The sequence below is a fragment of the Podarcis cretensis genome, assembly GCF_951804945.1.
Source record: "Podarcis cretensis genome assembly, chromosome: 1".
Classification (NCBI taxonomy): Eukaryota; Metazoa; Chordata; class Lepidosauria; order Squamata; family Lacertidae; genus Podarcis; species Podarcis cretensis.
In genome coordinates, this window is record NC_137170.1 from 117,027,770 (window position 1) to 117,051,321 (window position 23,552).

The 23,552-nt window shown below is 43.2% G+C and overlaps 1 protein-coding gene across 49 annotated transcripts in view; it reads left to right on the top strand.

Annotated features, from left to right (window-relative positions):
- TTN (titin) overlaps window positions 1-23,552 on the top strand; it is a 300,685-nt gene that overhangs the window by 23,107 nt on the left and 254,026 nt on the right. For 44 of the 49 annotated variants that reach the window (XM_079974390.1, XM_079974400.1, XM_079974409.1 and 41 more), the window contains 24 exons: window positions 911-1,192; window positions 1,315-1,440; window positions 2,724-3,002; window positions 3,325-3,393; window positions 4,052-4,310; window positions 4,764-4,824; window positions 4,932-5,141; window positions 7,040-7,182; window positions 8,825-9,027; window positions 9,168-9,398; window positions 10,565-10,809; window positions 11,705-11,928; window positions 12,034-12,198; window positions 12,293-12,461; window positions 13,144-14,834; window positions 14,956-15,237; window positions 15,971-16,237; window positions 17,316-17,588; window positions 18,291-18,554; window positions 18,660-18,920; window positions 19,733-19,993; window positions 21,105-21,368; window positions 22,678-22,938; window positions 23,062-23,322. In XM_079974390.1, coding sequence (XP_079830516.1) covers window positions 911-1,192; window positions 1,315-1,440; window positions 2,724-3,002; window positions 3,325-3,393; window positions 4,052-4,310; window positions 4,764-4,824; window positions 4,932-5,141; window positions 7,040-7,182; window positions 8,825-9,027; window positions 9,168-9,398; window positions 10,565-10,809; window positions 11,705-11,928; window positions 12,034-12,198; window positions 12,293-12,461; window positions 13,144-14,834; window positions 14,956-15,237; window positions 15,971-16,237; window positions 17,316-17,588; window positions 18,291-18,554; window positions 18,660-18,920; window positions 19,733-19,993; window positions 21,105-21,368; window positions 22,678-22,938; window positions 23,062-23,322 — 6,751 coding nt within the window. The remainder of the gene's footprint in view (window positions 1-910; window positions 1,193-1,314; window positions 1,441-2,723; window positions 3,003-3,324; window positions 3,394-4,051; window positions 4,311-4,763; window positions 4,825-4,931; window positions 5,142-7,039; window positions 7,183-8,824; window positions 9,028-9,167; window positions 9,399-10,564; window positions 10,810-11,704; window positions 11,929-12,033; window positions 12,199-12,292; window positions 12,462-13,143; window positions 14,835-14,955; window positions 15,238-15,970; window positions 16,238-17,315; window positions 17,589-18,290; window positions 18,555-18,659; window positions 18,921-19,732; window positions 19,994-21,104; window positions 21,369-22,677; window positions 22,939-23,061; window positions 23,323-23,552) is intronic. The other 5 variants (XM_079974398.1, XM_079974391.1, XM_079974405.1 and 2 more) reach the window with 5 other exon arrangements.

A 23,552-nucleotide genomic window follows, 5' to 3' on the forward strand; every position in this document is an offset into this window, starting at 1 on the left:
GTTTATATCTAGATGAAACAGAATGCTGAGAAAATAGTCACAACTTACTTTCCAAATCCTTTTGTCGTTAGGTTTGAGGTTCCAAAATAACTTGCTTAAATGAATGATCTAGATCTACCAACCCACAAGATAATAATACAGTGCATTTTTAAACAAATAAGTAACAGTTTAATGAAGTGGGATTTGTGAGGCACTTTATTTTAAAGTATGAAGAGGCTCAGGCAAACAAACAATAATTTAGCCAAGAGACCATGCAAAAGACCAAACTACCCCAGAACCTAAAGCTTTGAGCCAATTCACCTGTAGGACAATTTTACCATTCAAGAGGAGCAGATGTGTAATAAAATGGTCCCATGTAACCATCCAATATCTTTTTGAAATATGTGTTGCAAACTTATCTGAAAAGCTAGTGTGTTTGTACATACATGTTTTTGTCCGTAAATCTTCATTTGCATTGAACTTTATACATATGGGTTTCAGAAAATGCTATTCTTTCTGTATGCATATGTACATATACACAAGTATTCAATCGAAGCAGACCCCCAGAAGGAGGGAAATGCTCACACTGGTCTTCAAATACAGTATTTGAACATTTCATGTGAGACATACTGTATTTGTGCATTTATCTGTTTGCATAGTGTACACTGCAATCTTCTACCCTCCATATCCAGATATATGTATTTCAAATGCACTTTTCAATTTGTATTCAAGGAAAAGGAGCTCCAGAATACACGGGGGGCCATAATGTATACATATGATAGTAGCAGGGAATGTGTGAAAACATAAACATGGAATACAGAAGCACCTGGATTATGGATAGCCAGTTAAGCTTGCATGTATGTCTTCTATGCTAGCCATTCTGTGTCAGTAACCTAGATATGTGCTGGTGTTCTGTAAATGTTACCTTTAGATTGGTGTTGGCAAAAGAGCTGAAGCTGTAGCCACAGTTGTTCACGCAGTTGACCAAGCACGCACTAGAGAACCAAGAGAGGCAGATTATGCGGAAGAAGCTTATTCTGAACAGGCAGCTTTGGAACTTGGATACAAAGAACAAACTTTAGCAAGACGCATTGTTGAGTTGCCTCCAGAACACCATGTGGTCACCAGAGTAATGAAAACCGAGGAGGTTCATATTCCTCCTGAGAGGCACATAACAGCTGCTGAAAAAATGGGGATGTCTGTTTCAACACAGGTTAGGCTCCTGTTTATAACCACGCGGCCATTCCGATGGCTGCTGGAAAATATTTGTTTCTGTTTCGTCCGCTTGGTATGTGCCATGCTATGCTCAACAAAACGTTTTGTCGGTTAATGTAGATTAAAAGGACTGCAGAAACGTCCGTCGAAAAATCAATCCATGTGGAACACACACGTCCCCGCACAGCAAGCCCTCATTTTACAGTTTCAAAAATTTCTGTTCCTAAACCAGATCACACTTATGAGGTAAGAGGAGCAGGAGCAGGAGAAGTAAGGGTGTGTCCAGGCAAACAGCCATATCACCTGAAACAAGCACTATGTGTGCTTCTGTATGCAGGTCCGAGTTCAAAGTGGCCGATATGCAAGGGGAATGAGGAGGTTTGTTTGTGAATCTTGCCCATAAATCATTCCTTGTCTCCTCCCAATCTAATAGGAAAACACCTCTGGGAAAGATGTGTCATTCTTTAATATTTTATTAGGCTGTTCTCTCTTAAAATACTGCAGATCAATCTGCATAAGCAGTCTGTAAAATCACCAGAGAAACTCCATATTCCGAATTATTATTTCATAATCATACTAGCTATTGTCCAGAAAGGGACAATAATGTGGGTGGGTGGGGGAAGGAAATCAATCCTGAATAAAATGCTATGTGCCTGGCATACACCTTTCTTCTCAAGAAGAGTAGAGAATTCTCTCTAAATGTTCGCCCCATGCATTAATCAAATAATTCCTAAAATGAGACCATTTATTCTTTATTCCTCAATGGTTCTGCTGCATACTAAATCAGTTTAGGAATTAACGTGCTACACCTACATAATCCATACTATATCATACGTCTCTACTAGTACTTTATGCTTTTGCAGTACTTTAATCTTCTTCTTTTTCCACTTCTAGTTGACATTTTAATTGTCTCCTTTACAGGCCTCATCATCTAATGATCCCAGCTAATTCATTTTTAGAATTTAAATTTGTGTTATCTCTTCGTCTTTACATTACAAATGCACCCTTTTTTAAAGCCTCAAGTACATGTAAATAAGGCAAAAATGATTGGAATTTACTGTAACGTGGTTTCCAAATAAAATACAGATAGGTACTGGATACCTAATGTAACAATCTGGGCATTTTAACTGAAAGGGAATTAGCAGCCTTCCTTTGTATGTTTGAAAATTTACCATGATATCATGGGCAATATCATTTGAATTTCTGTCAAACAAGCCTAGAAGTCACATGACTTCTATGAGACTTCTGGCTGCTTAATAGCAAATCTGGAATGATTTTGATTTGAATAATGCCAAAATATTAAAACATGATTTTTCATTATTTCAAAAATTGTAACAGCTAATTACTGGTAGACAAAAAAATAATAATCGATTACTTCTTATCTTTCTAAAACTGCCCATTACAATAAAAAGTACTGTTGCTTTCCTTTCTTTTCTCTCTCTTTTTACATGTATTTGCTTGGCTAATTCATTGTGCACCTTTGCAGAAAAGTAGCAAAGTGGTAACTCTCTTTCTCTTGGGTTGGTTAGGTTTCAATAGCAGGATCTGCTATAGCTACTCTGCAAAAGGAGTTGTCAGCAACTTCTGTTCCAAAGATCACCAAACCTGTGAGGCCTCCTCTTGCAAAGTCACCCGAACCCAGAATGCTGCCGGAGAAAGTAGCCCCCCCGCAGTTTCCTTTTGTAGAGACAGCTGACACCTATCAGAAGCGCTACAGTGCTGAAATGAAGAGAGAAATAGGTGTGAGCATGACAGGTGGCCTGATGCAACGGGAGCGCGTTGAATTAATGCAAGAAGGCGAACCAGAGGTTTGTCACTCAGGTCACCCCCAACCATCTTGATTTGCATCTGGAGTAACCCGATGTGTTTACAACTCTCCTCCATTACCAGCCTCTTCCCCACCCCCCTTGACAATATCTCTCCCCTACTGACCTTTGTGTACCATGTGTTGGTGGTTTTTTTTTTTGTCTTGCACCATTCATCCCTAAAGAACCTAACATCACTTTGTCACAGCAAGCAGCAGAGAAGGACGGGCGAGGATCCATTGTCTTACTTCCACTCTCATGCATGATGCTCTTGACTTCCTCAGCCTTGCGTGCCCTGTATTAACTTGGCTTTATATATCCTTAGGTGATTGAAGCTCCTAGAGTTCCAGCGGTACCAGTAGAAGTTCCTGCCACACCTCCATCCATAGTAACAGTAAGTGATTGATGCTCAACGCTTTTCTGACTGTAATCTGCTGTGTTATTTTCCTTCCTTCCCTCCCACCTTCAAAATACGATGAAGCTCTGGTGCCATCTAGTGTATGTAGTCAGCTGGATGAAAAGCAAGATCAATCCGTAGATGTTTTGCAGCTAGTCATATAAAATGTCAGTCATATGTTGAGTGGCTTCCAACATATAGAAAAACATAATTAAACATTAAAAGATACCCTTCCCTATACATGGCTGCCTTCAGATGTCTTCTAAAGTCTGTAGAGTTACTTATCTCTTTGGCTTGGGGGTCGTATAACTCCATACCTTCCAACATTTCTCCGATGAAATTAGGGATGTCCCAAGGAAAAGCAGGACATTTGGGGATCAAATATGAAATTGTTGCTTGCAAGGGGTCCCCCCCCCAATTCAGTTCAATGGAGGGAGCAGACTCAAAGCACAGAGGAATGCATATATGGCTTTGTTCCCTTGGCTGAAATGGATTGTTCAGTTTCTATGTGGTGATCTTAGTGGGAGCATCAATTTAAATCCAAGTTTAGTCATTTTAAAGCAAAGGGCTATTTCCCAGCACTTCTTAAAAACACTATTTATCGTGAGCAGGGAAATTATATGAATTTGGGTGTGTGTGTGTCTGTGTTATCTAGGTCTTGAAAAATGTGACTGTCATGGAGGGAGAGTCTGTCACTCTGGAATGTCGCATCTCTGCATATCCAGCACCAACCATTTCGTGGTACAGAGAAGACTATCGCATCGAGAGTTCCATAGATTTTCAGATTACCTTTGAGGCAGGAGTCGCTCGCCTTGTGATTCGAGAAGCTTTTGCAGAAGACAGCGGAAGATTTACTTGCACTGCTACCAACGAGGCAGGAAGTGTAAGCACTTCATGCCACCTGACCGTACAAGGCAAGTACAGAAAAATAACAGAGGGGAGGCTTTATTTACAATAGCTGACAGGTGGGCGCTGCCCCCTTAATGAGAATGTTTTCTGGGTACCTTAAGTAGATAGCTGAGTAAACTATGCAATAACTGTGCTTCTAAGCACAGTTAGTAAACAAAGAAGGGTCTAAAACCATGATTTTGTCCTGGTTTGATTTAACTAACTGTGGTTTAGGGAAAACAACAGTTTCCTATACTTAGACGTAACAGGAAATGATGGTTTGTGGGAAACAATGACTGGAAGAAGGGGAGCATGTAAACCTGAGGCTGATGCCTACCTGGCCTCATAATGCTAAACCATAGTTTAGCATTTCATCTAAATTAGGTCACAAAGTTCTTCATTATCTGACCTCCTCAGAAGTGCCAATTCCCCATCGTGGAAAGTATCCTGACATCAGTATTATTATTATTTTATAATAGTCTCAGAAGAGTTTGAGAGCAAGGAAGCTGTTTCTGCGAAAGTGATCACAGAAGAAAAACGGTAATGATTTTTAAAAGTGTTTGGATTGTGCTGACTCCTTTCATACTTACTTCCTGATTGATTGTGATATTTGTATTTTACCTTTTTTCCTGTGATTGATCTTCTAGCTACGTGGAGTCGAAAGATGTAGTGATGGCTGAGGTCACTGCTGCAGAAGAAGTATCTGGAGAAGCTGCTGCTCCATTCTTCATACGGAAACCAATCGTACAGAAGTTAATTGAAGGTGGTTGTGTCATTTTTGAGTGCCAAGTTGGGGGCAACCCAAAGCCACATGTTTACTGGAAGAAAGCTGGGCTTCCTCTTACTACAGGCTACAGGTACAATATGAATTTTACAGTTGTATGCACTGTCTACATGATATGGTAACAGCAAAGGTAAAGGGACCCCTGACCATTAAGTCCAGTCGTGGACGACTCTGGGGTTGCAGTGCTTATCTCGCTTTACTGGCCGACGGAGCCGGCGTTTGTCCGCAAACAGCTTCCGGATCATGGGGCCAGCATGACTAAGCTGCTTCTGGTGAACCAGAGCAGCGTACGGAAACGCTGTTTACCTTTCTGCCAGAGCAGTACCTACTTATCTACTTGCACTTTGACGTGCTTTCAAACTGCTAGGTTGGCAGGAGCAGGGAAAGAACAGCGGGAGCTCATCCTGTCGTGGGGATTTAAACCGCCGACGTTCTGATCGGCAAGCCCTAGGCTCTGTGGTTTAGACCACAGTGCCACCTGCGTCCCAGGTACATGATATGGTACATAGACACAAAACAATTTGTTTGCTCTGCAGTACTGCTCAACTGCTGCAAGACTGGTTACATCCAATCTTGGGTGAACAGAAGGCAACATGCTCAGTGCATCTTTTCCTCCTCCTCCTCCTCCTCCTCTGTGCAGCCACTTATATGTCCCCATCTCCAAACCCTTCCTCATTGTCAGGAGGAGCTATGAAACACCCCAGAGCTGTGTCTGGTGCAGCTGCAGCAGGAATGGGATATCTTTACAAAATCAGGGAAGGGAAGAGAGTACAGTGGTACCTTGGGTTAAGTACTTAATTCGTTCTGGAGGTCCGTTCTTAACGTGAAACTGTTCTTAACCTGAAGCACCACTTTAGCTAATGGGGCCTCCTGCTGCTGCTGCACCGCGGGAGCCCGATTTCTGTTCTTATCCTGAAGCAAAGTTCTTAACCTGAAGCACTATTTCTGGCTTAGCGGAGTGTGTAACCTGAAGCGTATGTAACCCGAGGTACCACTGTACAAGATTCTTCCACCCAATTTTGGGTGATTAGCTTTGTGCAACACAACCCACACTGCTCAATAGACCCTTCAGACACCCTGGAGAGATAGGGGAAGAGAAATATGTGTTCTGCGTGCTCATTTCCATTCACCAGTGTTAGGTACAACACATAGATTCCTTTCAATGAACAGAAAGAGTTGTTTTGCTTCAAGTCTCCACCAGGAGATCCTCTAAGCATCCCTTGAGCTCTTGGCAAGGAGATGTTGGCCACCCAGAGTGGCTGAGGAGCAGCCCAGGGAATGAACAGATGGGCAGTTGGGCTCCTAGCCACTCCAAGTCAGGGTGGAGAGGCATGATTTTTGTGACCCCCTGGATCTGTGCCCTTGGATGGGTGAGAACCTGGCCAACCCCCTGCTTACTGAAACCAGGTCAAAATTAGCATGGTAGTGTGATCTTGGCATCTCAAACCTGACTCAAATGTTCAAATACGGTAGATGGACTGTATCATTTCAAGATAGGGATGCCCTGCCCCTCCACATCAGAAACATGGTGAATGTGGATAGTTAGCTGGTTGGACAAAAAGCTAGGATGGAATCTTCTTGTTAACATAGTGGCTCTTTGCATCCGGAGAACTTTTGATGTGGGAGACCATGTGGACCCTAATCTTCACTGGAGGGTCTTGAGAGCATTATCAGTACTGGCCCAATACATTCTTTCTGCCTGAAGCATAGCACCAAATGTCACCCCATCCTCATACTAGGGCCAGCACTTGGATAAGTCTTGCTGCACCATTAGTTTCTGCCTTCTTCTGTCCCCCTACATTTCTCAGTTACAACTTGCTGCATGCTAGGGCCAACCCTGAGCACTGGACCGCACATTTTTCTTGAAGTGCTGAATCAGCGGCTCCCCATCACAGATGTTATACTTTCATAGCCTATTATGCCTTTGGAATTGTTTGTTCTTACGGTTATTCTTTCCTTGTGTTCCCAAAGATACAAAGTGCTTCATAAAAAAGAGACTGGGGAATGCAGACTTGAAATTTCGATGACTTTTGCCGACGATGCCGGAGAATACACTATTGTTGTTCGCAACAAACACGGGGAAGTTTCTGCATCAGCTTCCTTACTGGAAGAAGGTATGTGAGTAGGGAATTGGTAACTTGGGGGGGGGGTCAAGAAGAGGAAGGCTAGTATCAGGGGTTGCCAACCTTTGGGGCTGATGGGCATATTTGCAAAGTGGCATTTGCTAGTTTGTTCTATTGTTCTATAGAATGCTTCCTAATTTCAGAGAGGATATGGGACCCTCTGGGGCATGAGGAAAGGTCTCTGTGGGTGTCTGCATTAGGCACTGCATTGGCAAACTTCAGGCAAGGAGACACTGTTGTTGACTAAGAATTGACAAAGTCACAACAGGGGTGGGTCTACTATGAAACTAATGAAGCTTAAGCTTTAGGGCCCCTAATTCTGGAAGGACCCCAGAAGCTACTTTAGTCTATATTGCTTAAAAAGTTGGGTTCCAATATGAATACCGTAACTACAAATGATTAATTTTTTGTTGTTGTATCTATTTCAACAATCGCAAGATTGGAGAGTCCATAGCACACATTGGCGTGCAGTGAATATTTTCGTAGGGGGACCGTTAGGGCCAGAGGCACCAGGTTGCAAGGGCAATTGGGGGGGATGTGTGTGGGAGCATCATACCTCTCTCCCTGTTGGAGAGAACTGCACCTTCCTCCTTAAGCCAGGCAGAAGCTCCCCAGGCTTTAAAAAGGAGGCACTAGGCTTTAATACTTTAATACTCTAATTTACTGGGAACATTTAGGGGATAATAATAATAATAATAATAATAATAATAATAATAATAATAATAATTTATTATTTATACCCCTCCCATCTGGCTGGGCTTCCCCAGCCACTCTGGGCGGCTTCCAACAAAATATTAAAATACCATAATACATCAAACATTAAAAGCTTCCCTAAACAGGGCTGCCTTCAGATGTCTTCTAAAAGTCTGGTAGTTGTTGTTCTCTTTGACATCTGGTGGGAGGACGTTCCACAGGGAGGGTACCACTACCGAGAAGGCCCTGTCCCCCTAGTCCACTGACCTCACACCACTGTAGCACTGATGTTGTCAATCTGTGGTGATCTGTCATGGAACAACCCCACTGAGGAAGGCAACAGTTACCCAGACTTCATTGCTGGTTGTGAAGGGGCCCCCATGACAGTTCAAGCTTCGGGGGGCCCCAAATGTAGGTCTCCCGCTTGTCACAATTGCCCAGCTTGTCCAGATTAACATGGCAAGAAGTGACAAGGATTTCTTACAGACAGCAAAGAGCAAAGATCCCTGGATTTTTAAAGTAATAGCTGAATATGGCAATGATAGTTAACATAGATACCGCAAGAAGGATGGTGTTGGCTAATCTTAGATGTTGACTTAACCAGAGATTGGTTAACATTTTTAGTATCAGAACACATCATTGGTAATTTGTGCTTGTTACCTTGCATCTGATCCATATTGTTTCCAACATATATTTGACACAATCATCGAGACCCAACAATTCCCACGTGAGCCCCAGCAAATTGCTTAGGGGCCTCTGTTTTATAACATTCATTTTTAAAAAAGGCATTCTAATTATAATGCAACTTTAAAGGAAGGGCAGAATCAGTGTCCCTAACACAGCACAAAAATATTCTGTTTTAGGACCCTTTCCCCCCATCAAACCAGCACTCAGATGGCAATATGTCAATTTACTAAAATGAGTATATTTTTGCCTTTAGCTGACTACGAGGTCTACCTAAAATCTCAAGAAACACTCTATCAAACCCAAGTAACTGCATATGTACAAGAGCCTAAAGTGGCTGCGGTAGCCCCACCGACTTTGTATGCCGACTTTGAAAAAGAATATGAAAAAGAACAAGCTCTAATTATGAAGAAAATGGCAAAAGATACTGTGCTCGTCAGAACGTTTGCTGAAGAACAGGTAAGTCTATTGAAGTAGTCGTTTATAATTTCAAGGCGTTTCAGTTCTGTTTTGCTTCTTTCCTTGCTTTGTGGTTGTCCTAAGAACTGGAATATAACCCTCATTAAACAGACTGAACACTTCTTCTTTTGTTGTTGTAGGAATTTCACATTTCCTCCTTTGAAGAAAGACTTATCAAAGAAATTGAATACAGAATTATTAAGACCACCTTAGAGGAACTCCTTGAAGAAGACGGAGAAGAAATGGTGGTTGATGTTTCTGAATCCGAAACAGTGGAAGCAGAATTTGAAATGAGGCTGAAGAATTACCGAATCCTTGAGGGAAGTGGTGTGACCTTCCATTGCAAGATGACTGGATATCCTTTGCCCAAGGTATGCATTGTCGTATGTGTGGAGGAAAAATTTAAACACGTAGCAGAGTTCCCAAAAATAGACCAGAGGCAATTGCACTTCATTCAGCAGAGCTTTTACTTGCTACTGAAGGCAAATAAGCATAACAGTCACAAATCCAGTACATTCAGGATTGGCACAGTCCATAAAAATCCAGTTGCAACACTTACAAAGCTTATAAATGTATAACAAGACTAAACTTTGGCATGTCCAAAGTCCGTTTTGGGGGCCTAATTCAGCCCCTGTGGCAGTTTATTCCCTAAAATCCTAAAAAAAACCAACAACTTCAATCCTAAAAAAAGGTCAACAACTTTGGTTGGCCCTCTGATCAGCCCTCACGGCCCTTCACTTCATCAAATCTGGCCCTCTTTGAAAAAAGTTTGGACACCACTGCCCTAAGCATACTATGTTCAGAACACCACACCAGAAGGAAGAGAGATAGAAAGAGAAAGTAAAACCCAGGCTCCTTCCGGCCTATATTTATAGTCAGCATGACCTTAATTGGAAGAGATAAGAGAACCAGTTCAAGCCAGCTGTACTCAGCTTCTCTGAATATATAACCCAAACAATCATGAGGTTTCTTTCACACAGAAAAGCTTCCAGAAACTTCCAGAACCCTCTTGAATTAATCAGAATATGAAAGATCTCTATACATCAGATCAATACTTTCTGCACTAAGAAATGCAAACTGACGTGTGTGTGTGTGTGTGTGTCTGTGTGTACTTTACAACAGAACAAACTGTGCTATTTATACGCCTCCCACCACCACCAGTTAAATCATGTTTGTATAGGGGACATTTCTTCATTCATCTGGCTTCAACAGGAAAAACCAATTTGTAAAAGTAACACCTTTCATAGTTTACAAAAGTAACACATCTAAAGTTTTGCACACACCTGGATGAAAACAGATATAATTTGAGGAAGCTTTATTTTAGTGTTTTCATTCTTTAAGCTTGATGTGCCTTTTCATGCATTGTAAAGAAAGGAAAAGGAAAGAGAGAACACATATCCACACATTTTCATGTTACCAAACCAACTATAAGAGTGTGAAAATCAACTATGTCATGGGAAATTTTAGGACATTTATAGGGAACCTCATTCTTGCCACCTACATAGTTTTGCAAGTTTGATTTTTTTTTTTAATGCAGATTGCATGGTACAAGGATGGCAAGCGTATCAAGCATGGAGACCACTACCACATGGAGGTTCTACAAGATGGCAGAGCCAGCCTCCGTTTACCTGTTGTCTTACCAGAAGATGAAGGCATTTATACTGTCTTTGCCAGTAACTTAAAAGGAAATGCCATATGCTCTGCAAAATTATACGTTGAGCCTGTTGGACCAAGTGGGTCTCCAGGTTATATCCCATCGCCTGAAATGATTAGAAGATATCGGTAAGAATCTATTTTATTTTATTTATTTATTTAGTAAATTTATATACACCCTTCCTCATAAGATCTCAGGGCGGTTCGCAGAATAGAATACAAGATAAAAACACAAGTAAATGATTAGAACGAAACAGCAAAACAATAACCACTTCCTTCCCACAGACACATTTAAAAGGTTGTAGAATATTTATCAGCCAAAGGCCTGCTTGAAGAGGAAAGTTTTCACCTGGCGCCTAAAAATATACAATGAAGGCGCCAGGCGAACCTCCCTGGGATGAGCATTTCACAAACAGTGAGCCACTACAGAGAAAGTCTGTTCTTGTGTGGCCATCCTCTGGAGCGCATGTGGAAGAGGCACATGAAAAAGGGACTCAGATGATGAACGCAGAGTACGGCACAGTTTAGATGGGGAGGGACGGTCCTTGAGGTATTGCAGGCCTGAGCTGTTTAAGGCTTTATAGGTCATAACCAGCAGTTTGAATTGGGCCTGGAAGCTAATTGGCAGCCACTGCAGAATAAGGCACATCCCCAAGATAGTCTGGGGAGAGGAGTGGCCCACTATGTTATAGCCAAAACACAGATGGTGGCCCTGTGACCCTACATATGTTGTTGGACTACAGTTCCCCTCACCATTGGTCATGCTGGCTGGGGCTGATGGGAAATTGAGTCCCACCTGGAAGACTACAGGTTCACTACCCCTGGCCTAGGATGACTATGGCCACATACAAGCCGTATTTTGTATGTCCCACAACACAGCACTCTCTAATTAATTGACATAAGCCCCCCTTAAGCCATCTGTATGGCTGTAATGGAATTGCTAAATGGAGGTTCCCTGTAGGTTGCTACATTTCAGATATCATTGGTAGCATGTGTTTAATAGGATGGTTTATTATCTTTGCAGGTCTCTCTCTCCTCGCTCCCCAAGCCGCTCTCCTGCCCGCAGTTCCCCTTCACGCTCACCTGCACGGAGACTGGAGGAGACGGACGAAGCACAGCTGGAGAGGTTGTACAAGCCAGTGTTCGTCTTGAAGCCAACCTCATTTAAATGTGCAGAAGGGCAGACAGCGAGATTTGACCTCAAAGTTGTGGGCAGACCCATGCCAGAAACATACTGGTTCCACAATGGTATGAAACTCACCACTCGTCATGCAGCTCTTTGCAAAATCAAAGATTCACATTGAAGGAAAACAACACTCCGGTCTAAAATAATACGTATATTTATTTCCATAGGTCAACAAGTCCTTAACGATTATACACATAAAATCGTGATTAAGGAAGATGGCACACAGTCGCTGATTATTATTCCAGCTACACCTGATGATTCCGGGGAATGGGTTGTAATTGCCCAAAACAGAGCAGGCAAAACATCCATCACAATGACCCTGACAGTGGAAGGTATTTGCTCTACTTCTTTTGGACATGGGTCTTTGATTACAGTAGTCTACCTCTTCAGTATCTTCATCTGATAACCCGTCTTCTTCTTTTTTAGCTAAGGAACACTTAGTGAGACCACTGTTTGTAGAGAAGCTGAAGAACATGAGCGTTAAGGAGGGAAATAAATTGGAAATGAATGTGCGGGCCAGGGGTAACCCTAATCCTGACATTGTGTGGCTGAAGAACAGTGACATCATCGTACCCCACAAATATCCAAACATAAAGTGAGTCTTTATTGATTTTGTTCGGTAAATATATAACTAGTTTGTTTCATCTGTAATGGGGTGAAAGAAATCATTTATTTGTATACATACACATGTACAAACAATGCCGTATGCAATGGCTACACTGCAATTGAAATATAACTCAATAAACGAGTAAGGAAATTAAGGAGAGTTATTTGTAAGATAAAACAAGCTCCCCAGGGCTCTTAGCATTTCCAACCAATGCACATACACCAGTTCAAGAACTTCCACAGCACTACTAGAGAGCCAGTGTGGTGTAGTGGTTAAGAGCAGTGGACTCGTAATCTGGTGAACCGGGTTCGCGTCTCCGCTCCTCCACATGCAGCTGCTGGGTGACCTTGGGCTAGTCACACTTCTTTGAAGTCTCTCAGCTCCACTCACCTCACAGAGTGTTTGTTGTGGGGGAGGAAGGGAAAGGAGATTGTTAGCCGCTTTGAGACTCCTTCGGGTAGTGATAAAACGGGATATCAAATCCAAACTCTTCTTCTTCTCTTCTACTAAATAAGATATTGTGGGTGAGCTGGATTTTATGTAGATTTCACTGAAATTCTCCAGCAGCGTCTGTGAATTTGCTAACCATTAAAACAAAAAACAATTGCACTGAAGTGACCCAAAAGCTCTACGAAGAGCAAATGTTTACTTTTGACACTCTGTGTTTCAGAATTGACGGAACAAAAGGAGAAGCTGCCCTGAAAATCGAGCGCACTGTGAGACATGACGCTGCATGGTATACTGCGACAGCCATCAACAAAGCTGGTCGTGACACTACACGGTGTAAAGTGAATGTTGAAGTTGAGCTCACTGAACCCGAACCAGAGAGGAGATTAATCATCCCCAAGGGGACTTACAAAGCAAAAGAGATTGCAGCACCAGAACTAGAACCTCTCCACTTGCGTTATGGTCAAGAGCAGTGGGAAGAAGGTGACCTTTACGACAAAGAAAAACAACAGAAGCCGTTTTTCAAGAAGAAGCTCACTTCCTTAAGGCTGAAGCGATTTGGGCCAGCCCATTTTGAGTGCAGACTCACGCCGATTGGTGACCCAACCATGGTGGTGGAGTGGCTGCATGACGGCAAGCCCTTGGAGGCAGCCAACAGGCTTAGAATGATTAATGAATTTGGATATTGCAGCCTTGACTATGACGTATCCTATCCCAGAGACAGTGGAGTGATCACCTGCAGAGCCACAAACAAATATGGCACTGATCACACATCGGCGACACTCATTGTTAAGGACGAGAAGAGCCTTGTTGAAGAATCCCAACTGCCAGAAGGCAGAATGGGGCTGCAACGCATTGAAGAACTTGAGAGAATGGCCCATGAGGGCGCTCTTCATGGAGTTACAGAAGATCAGAAAGTCAAACAGAAGCCAGAAATAGTCTTGTTTCCTGAACCAGCAAGAGTTATTGAGGGTGAAATAGCACGGTTCCGCTGCCGGGTGACTGGTTATCCGCAGCCCAAAGTCAACTGGTACCTCAATGGCCAACTCATTCGTAAAAGCAAGAGGTTTAGACTACGTTACGATGGGATCTATTACTTGGATATTGTGGATTGCAAATCCTATGATACAGGTGAAGTAAAAGTAGCTGCTGAAAACCCCGAAGGTGCAACGGAACACAAGGTGAAACTTGAGATTCAGCAGCGGGAAGATTTCAGATCCGTGCTTCGCCGAGCACCTGAGCCTAAGCATGAAGCTCCAGCAACGGAACCTGGCAAACTTTTGTTTGAAGTTCAAAAGGTTGACAAGCCCGTTGAGAAAACTACCAAGGAGGTGGTGACGCTGAAGAAGGCCGAAAAAGTGAGCCACGAAAAAGTGTCTGAAGAATCTGAAGAACTCCGCAGTAAATTCAAGCGTAGAACCGAGGAGGGCTATTTTGAAGCAATCACCGCTGTGGAGCTCAAATCTCGCAAGAAGGACGAGTCCTATGAAGAGCTGCTTAAAAAGACAAAGGACGAACTTCTTCACTGGACCAAAGAGTTAACCGAGGAAGAGAAGAAAGCCCTGTTGGAAGAAGGCAAAGTCACTATTCCAACCATCAAGCCAGAGAAGGTTCAACTCAGTCCCAGCATGGAGGCTCCCAAAATATTTGAACGCATCCAAAGCCAGACAGTTGGCCAAGGGAGTGATGCTCATTTCCGCGTCCGTGTGGTAGGCAAACCAGACCCAGAGTGCCAGTGGTTCAAAAACGGTGTGCAGATTGAGAGGTCAGATCGCATCTATTGGTTCTGGCCGGAAGATAATGTTTGTGAGCTGGTCATCCGAGATGTAACAGCAGAGGACTCTGCCAGCATCATGGTGAAAGCCATTAACATAGCTGGTGAAACCTCAAGTCATGCTTTCTTGTTAGTACAAGGTAATATCCCTTTTCAAAAGGGGGCCTCTTGCCCCCTTTCCAAAATGTTGTCTTCTTTTTACGCTCAAATCAGATAATATTCATTCTCATCTTTTGGCTTCTCTTTTTATTTTCTTTGCAGCCAAGCAGCATATCACATTCACACAGACTTTACAAGATGTCACTGCTAAGGAGAAAGATTCGATGGCGACCTTTGAGTGTGAAACCTCCGAGCCTTTCGTTAAAGTGCAGTGGTACAAAAATGGTCTGGAGATTTCTTATGGAGACAAATACAGAACGCACTCTGACAGGAAGGCTCACTTCCTTTCAGTGCTAATGATTGATAAGTCCGATGAAGACGATTACAGCTGTGCCCTGGTGGAAGACGAGTCTGTAAAGACAACAGCCAAACTAATTGTTGAAGGTGAGGGCAAAGGTTACTCTAAAGGTAAAGGGACCCCTGACCATTAGGTCCAGTCGTGACCGACTCTGGGGTTGCGGCGTTCATCTTGCTTTATTGGCGTACAGCTTCCGGGTCATGTGGCCAGCATGACTAAACTGCTTCTGGCGAACCAGAGCAGCGCACGGAAACGCCGTTTACCTTTCCGCCGGAGCGGTACCTATTTATCTACTTGCACTTTGACGTGCTTTCAAACTGCTAGGTTGGCAGGAGCAGGGACTGAGCAATGGGAGCTCATTCCATCACGGGGATTTGAACCGCTGACCTTCTGATCGGCAAGTCCTAGGCTCTGTGGTTTAACCCACAGCGCCACCCACATCAATCATGTAACCATTCTGATGCCCAACCCTAGTCACTTTTAAAATAGCCAGCCTTGCACTATTCAATTGGCCCATGGTTAAAAACAAACAACCCTATTTTCAGGCTAGATGGGGCTGATGGGAGTTTGGTGTCCAACATCATCTGTGGGAGGGACTGCAGATTCTCCATCTTTGTATTTAAATCATTGGCGCATGGGCATGGCCCTAGATTAGCATAGAATGTACAAACATAAGAAGAGCTTGCTGGATCAGTCCGCATTTTAAAAAGATGGAAGTATTTTGAACTGGGCATTCTTTTTAATCCTGTTGCTAAGAAACATTATGGAACGTTCGTAAGTAATAAAATCACTAACTGAGATGTTTGCATCTGAATGCAGGTGCTGTTATTGAGTTTATTAAAGAACTGGAAGACATTGAAGTCCCAGAAACCTTCTCAGGGGAACTGGAATGTGAGCTTTCGCCTGAAGATGTCGAAGGAAAATGGTATCATAATGAGGTGGAGCTCAAACCGAGTAATAAGTATCTGATAACCTCACGCCGAGGTCGCCAAATCCTCACAGTTAAAGATGTTGCTAAAGAAGATCAAGGAGAATACAGCTTTGTGGCAGATGGGAAAAAGACCTCCTGTAAACTGAAGATGAAGCGTAAGTTGTTCTGCCTTCTAAATACTTGAGAGCAGAAGTGGGAAACCCCTTCCCTGCCCCCCAGCCCAAAGACCATATCCTATCATGAGTAGCCTTCCATCATGCTAGTGGTGGGTGGAGCTGGAAGCAGAGGCCAGAAGTGCAGATGGGTGAAACCACAAGTTTAGCTCTTGTTTTTGTGTAGTTGATAACATTCCCATTCAACAATGCAGTATTCCAATGGTGTGGTGTGGTGAATGTGTGCGTGCATGTGTGCACACACACACATTATTATTACTATTACTATTATTATTTCATTTCTATACTACTTTGTATTTTTAAGGGGAAAAACTCAAAGAGGTTTGCATCCTACATTAAAACATAAAATAAATCAATCCAGAACAAAACATGACAGAAGAAAGTCAGCTATAAAGTATACATTCAAAGCAGCATACTTAACAGGAAAGTAAAACATTATCTTAAAGACTGCAAAATAAAACATTACAAAGAAGGTCAACTATAGAATGCACATTTTATGCAGCAATGTTAACAAAAAAAAAATCTTAGAACATTTTGAAAGAAAACATTACTAAAGGAAGTAAAATATAAAATGCGCATTTAAAACAGCACAATTAGCAAGAAAATAAATCATTATCATAACCATAGAACTGCTGCTGTTGCTGCCAGTCTTGTCAATGATGGTTCATGGCAGGCAGTGGCTGTGGAAGTTCAGGCTCAGTGACCGGGGTCTGCACTAAGAGACAACCAAGATGGTCTCTGGCATCTTCAGCAGCTTCAGCTTTTGTAGCTGGAGTCAGTCTGGCCTCTGCCCACCCTGGCCACATGGGAAAAGGTCTGTAAAGCAGGGAGCAGGTCCCCCAGGACTCCCAACCTCACACAGCTCTCTGTCCAAGCAATCAAGAGACATTTTCAGAGTTCAAGGACACATTCCTGCCGTCAAAGGCAACTGAGGAGCACCCAGAGCAGGGCTACTGACAGGTGCAGCCTGGCTAGCGGAGAAAGCTTCCCCATCCCTATTTTATTGAAGCTCCTGATCATTGTTTAATAACCTCTTGCTTCTCTTTCACATTCCATACAGCACGGCCTGTCGCTGTCCTTCAAGGTCTCGCTGACCAGAAAGTCTGCGAGGGCGACATTGTGCAACTTGAAGTGAAACTCTCCCAAGAAAACGTTGAAGGTGTCTGGATGAAGGATGGTGTCGAGATTCAACCAAGCGACCGTGTCCACATTGTAGTAGATAAGCAGTCACATATGTTGCTGGTGGAAGATGTCACAAAGGAAGACAGCGGAGCATACTCCTTCAACATCCCTAGCCTGCTCCTCTCAACCACTGGCCGTGTCACAGTCTATAGTAAGTGCCTGTGTTTCGGAAGTCATATAACAAAATGCAAGGCATAATTGTCTTGCGAAATATGCTGCGCTAAGTGTGGGGAGGGCAGTCATCTTACATAGCTTTAAAAAAAGGATGACAAATGAACTGCATGTTATGACAAGTATGTGGAACCTGCATGTACAGAATGGAACCTATATGTATAGAGGAACCTATAGATATACTGCTGTATATCTCTGCCGTCACCACAACAACTGGGGATAGCTATATGGGAACATAGGGCACTGCCTTATACTGAATCAGACCATGGTCCATCTAGCTCAGTCCAGGGTTTCCCAAACTTGGATCTCCAGCTGTTTTGGGACTACAGTTCCCATCATCTCTGACCACTGGTCCTGCTAGCTAGGGATGATGGGATTTGTAGTCCCAAAACAGCTTTAGAAAACCCTGGTCTACACTGATTGGCAGTGGCCCTCCAGGGTTTTAGAGAGGGTTCTCTCCCAGCACTACCAATTGCTAGTGATTGAACCTAGGATCTTCTGCATGCCATCTGTAAAGCTGCCTGCGACATTTGGACACCTGTTGCTTCAGATAATTACACTGGGAGGAGGATCTTGGTTCCATCCATTTTTGTACATTTCTCACATTCTTATATACTTAAGCTAAAAGCACCAGAATCCATGTATTGATCTTTCCATGTAATCTCTTATCTGCAATTTGCAGGCGTGGAAATTATTATACCACTAAAAGATGTCCATGCTATTGAGGGTACGAGAGCCATCCTTGAAAGCAAAATTTCAGTCCCTGATGTGTCTTCATCCAAGTGGTACCTAAACGATGAGCAAATAAAACCTGATGACCGTGTCCAAGCTGTCTCCAAAGGCACAAAGCAGAGGCTAGTCTTTACCAGGACACATGCATCAGATGAAGGACACTGCAAACTGGCAGTAGGCAAAGTTGAAACCAGCTGCAATCTCACAATTGAAGGTAAGTATTCCTCAGATACGCAGGCTTTATTAAAACACATATTCTGATCGTGCAGCAAGTGACAACTTGATTCTACTAAGTCATCTTTTTTTTTTTTAACAACAGAAATTCAGATTATTAAAGGTCTTCACGATATCACCTGCACCGAAACTCAGAATGTAACCTTTGAAGTTGAGCTGTCCCACGCAGGGATTGATGTTGTGTGGCATTTTAAGGACCAAGAGCTCAAAGCTGGGCCCAAGTATAAGATCGAGGCACATGGCACAATCTATAAACTGACAGTAGTAAACATGATGAAAGACGATGAAGGAGAGTATACATTTTATGCTGGAGAAAAGAAGACATCTGGGACACTGGTTGTAGCAGGTTAGTTATTTATAAAGCACTTGACTTTTTCTTGAAGGTCAAATGTTCTGCTGTTTATATTTGTTAGTTCAGTTCATACTTAAGTCCATGAGACCTGCCAAACAAACAAACAAACCATGGTGAATGATAGTTGGAGGAAAGTGGACATTCCTAAGAAGAGGAATTCCTTTCCAACTCCTAGTCTGGGAGTAGTTGCATTATAATCCATTTTGTCTCCATGGAAACATGGGCAAGGAGAGTATCATCAGGTCAACATGGTCTATGGATCCAAGAGATCAATACAGCAATGATGGTGATGATGATGGTTTGATTAATTAAGTATACCTCCATCCATGTGACTGGGTTGCCCCAGTCACTCGGGGGGGGGGGGGCTTTCAACAAAATATAAAGGGATAAAACAAAACACGCAGCCTTAAAAGCTTCCCAAAACAGGGCTGCCTTCAGATGTCTACCAAAGTTCATATAATTTTTTAACTCTTTGACATCTGAAGGGTGGACATTCTATAGGGTGGGTGCAACTACTGAGAAGGTCCTCTTTTTCAGTTTTTTCAGTTTTTCTCTGGGACCACCACTTAATGTGGCCTATAGGAATGTCACAGGAACATACAAATGTGCAGTGCTTCAGAGTGCTATGGAGCACATCACCCTCCCAAGGTTATCTATGTCACCCTCACCCTGGTTATGGTAGCAGCAGTTGCCTGTCTGCATAGATAGCAGCAGCTACTGCACCATCAACATAGACTATTAGTGTAGTCAGTAGGCATCTAATCAGAGGGACGACAAATACAAGCTTGTCCTTTATTTCCCCACAGGTGGCGCCATTTCAAAGCCCCTCACTGATCTAACTGTGGCCGAATCCCAGAAAGCTGTTTTTGAATGTGAAGTAACCAATCCAGATTCTGAGGGCCAGTGGCTGAAGGATGGGAAACCACTTTCAATGACTGATCGCTGCAAAAGTGAATCCGATGGTTTGAAGAGGAGACTTAATATCCCAATCAGCAAAGTAGATGATGTTGGCGAATATACCTATCAAGTGGCCTCTTCGAAAACATCTGCTAAGCTGAAAGTTGAAAGTGAGTAATCAGTGGGGAAAGTTTGTCTCAATTCCACACTGGACAAATTGGAAAAAAATCTCCTAAAATGGATATTCCTGTTAATAATTTTGTAATATATATATTTTTTTGGGGGGGGGGGAATGGACTGTAAGAACTTTATGGAATCTGCTTTTCTGAACTTAACAGTATATTTCAGCTATGTGATTGGTAGCTATACTCTTACATTTTTATTACACAATACCTAAGAGTTGTGTAAACTGGGAACTCCAGTTATGAGATGAGCCAACACTGCAGCACAATATAGCTTCAATCCTGAGAGGTTCAGCAGAAAGGGGGTGCAGGGCCTTCCTCTCACCAGCACCCACCTTAACACCCTTTTTAGAGGGGGTTCTCAGGATAGGACTATCCTGACTGGGGAGAGTGCCTTCCATCAGCTTCAGCTGGTGGCCCAGCTGTGCCCCTATCTGGACAGGGATAGCCTAACATCTGCTGTCTATGCTCTGGTAACCTCAAGGTTAGATTACTGCAACGTGTTATTTGTGGGGCTGCCTCTGAAGATGGATCAGAAAGTTCATCTGGTGCAGAATTCAGCAACCAGGTTTGAGCATATTACACCGATCCTGAACTGCCTGCACTGGCTGCCAGTTAGATTCTGGACCCAAATCAAAGTCCTGGTTTTCATCTATAAAGCCTTAAATGGATCAGGACTGCAATACCTCAAAGACTGCCATATGAACCGAGCCAGACCCTGTGGTCATCATCTGAGGCCCTTCTTCATGTGCCTCCTCCGTGACAGGTCCAGAGGATGGCAACACGAGAACAGGCCTTTTTGGGGGTGGCTCCCCACTTGTGGAATGCTCTCCCCAGGGAGGCTCACCTGGTGCCTTTGTTACATATTTGTAGGCACCAGGCAAAAACATTCCTCTTCTCCCAGGCCTATGGGTAATTAAACAATCTATAACCTTTTAAACTGAGGGTTTGTTACTATGGTGTGTGTTTTTGTTTTTTTATATATTGTAAACCCCCTCCCCCCGGTGATCCTTGGATGAAGGGCGGTATAGAAATTTAATACATAATAATAACATCTACCTGTATAACGTCAACAATTTGATTTGCTCTTTTCAAACAGCCGTCAAAATCAAGAAGACGTTGAAGAACCTGACTGTAACAGAAACACAAGATGCAGTTTTTTCAGTGGAACTTACTCATCCTGATGTGAAAGGAGCTCAGTGGATCAAGAATGGTGTTGAGCTGCATTCTGGTGACAAATATGAGATCAAGGTGGAAGGGACAACCCACACGCTGAAAGTCAAGAAATGCGCTGTAACTGATGAGTCCGTCTACAGCTTTAAACTGGGGAGGATAGGAGCCAATGCACGACTCCATGTTGAAAGTAAGTCAGCCTCTACACAATAAATAGGCTGGGAAGAATTAAAGCAAGTTGAATGATAGTATCATAAAGAATCATGATATAGTATCATTCTCCACACTGTCAACACTCATTTGCTCTGTCCTATTATCATTTCTAGTAAAAGATTCTGGGATGTATTTTTAAGCGCTACAAACATTTTTTTTAAAAAATGGGGGGGACTGTGAACAGAGATGATGGCAGGAAGGATGCATGCATTTTTAATAATAATAATAATAATAATAATAATAATAATAATAATAATGTATTACTTATACCCCGCACATCTGGCTAGGCCTCTCCAGCCCCTCTGGGTGACTCCCAACACAATTTTAAAAACACAATAAAACATCAAACACTAAAACTTCCCTAAACAGGGCTGCCTTCAGATGTTTTATAAAAGTCAGGTAGTTGTTTATTTCCTTGACATCTGATGGGAGGGCATCTGGGCTGTTTTAAGCAAATGTGACACTGGGGTGCAAAGATCCACCCGCCTGCCCCGGGTTGCCCAGTCCCAGGTGCACAGGAGGGTGGAGCTGGCCATCCGCCTCAGCATCTTGCCTGCTTGGTCACCCCCCAAACTCGCAGCACGCAAGAGCCCACCGCGGTGCTCCAACCGATGGGCGAGCTCTTCCCTGGACTCAACTCTCAGGCCCTGGACTCTCAGCCTGGCGCCCCTGAGAGCCCGGTGCCCAGGTGCACCGCACCCCTAGTGCCTATGGGTAAGACAGCCCTGGAGGGCGTTCCACAGGGTGGGTGCCACTACTGAGAAGGCCCTCTGCCTGGTTCCCTGTAATCTCACTTCTTGCAGTGAGGGAGACACCAGAAGGCCCTTGGAGATGGACCTCAGTGTCTGGGCTGAACAATGGGGGTGGAGAGGCCGTTTAGGGCTTTAAAGGTCAGCACCAACACTTTGAATTGTGCTCGGAAACATACTGGGAGCCCAAAACATTTATTTATTACAATTATATACCACCTTTATCTTCCAAGGATCTCAAGCTGGTTGGTGTCTTCCACGTTTCAACCTCACAACAACCCTGTGGGTTTGGTTAGGCTAAGAGATGGTGACTGGCCCAAGGTCACCCAGTGAGCTTCGTGGCTGAGTGAGGATTCAAACCCTGCTCTCTCAGTTCCTAGTCCAACCCTCTTAATTATTAGACCACACTGCCTCTTTTATTCTATGCTACATTCAACTCAGGGAAACAAAAACTTCTTGCAGTTTCCAGTCCTGAAGCCAATTGTCTTACAGTGGTTTTAGCAAGTAACTAAATTGTCGGTAACTTCTTCCCTAAAGCTGTCAAGATAATCAAGAAGCCCAAGGATGTGACTGCTCTGGAGAATGCCGTTGTTTCATTTGAAGTGAGTGTGTCCCATGACACTGTCCCAGTCAAATGGTTCCACAAGAACATTGAGTTGAAGCCCAGCGACAAATACCGACTGAGCTCCCAGAGGAAAGTCCACAAGCTGACGTTGCAAAATATATCTCCCGCTGATGCTGGAGAATACACAGCAGTAGTAGGACAACTTGAGTGCAAAGCAAAACTCTTTGTAGAAAGTAAGTTAAAACAAATCTATTATTAGAATCAAGCTCCATTATCAAATATCAGACTGAAAGTACCTCGCAATACGTTATAAAAGATGATCTAATTGTGTGTTGTATCAATATTACTTTCTATAGCTGTGCACATAACAAAGACCATGAAAAACATTGAGGTTGCCGAGACCAAAACTGCCTCTTTTGAGTGCGAGGTGTCTCATTTCAATGTGCCCGCTGTGTGGCTGAAAAATGGAGTGGAAATTGAAATGAGCGAGAAGTTTAAAATAGTGGTTCAGGGAAAGCTCCATCAGCTCAACATCATGAACACCAGCAGTGAGGATTCTGCCGAATACACCTTTGTCTGTGGAAATGACAAAGTCAGCGCAACCCTGACAGTGAAGCGTAAGTTTAAAATGGACATGAGTGCAGAATGCTTGCCTGAAGTATAGTTAACATTGCACACCCTCTTATTCTCAGTCTTTGTAAATTTAGGGGGTTAAAAGATTAGCCGGCCTACTTTCTTGGGATGTGGCACTGAATCTATGTGGTGCCAATGTATCCATTGACTTAATTACATCATGGTGATGTCAGATGATTGACAGGCAGGAAGCCCCTTTCCACATGTCTAAGTG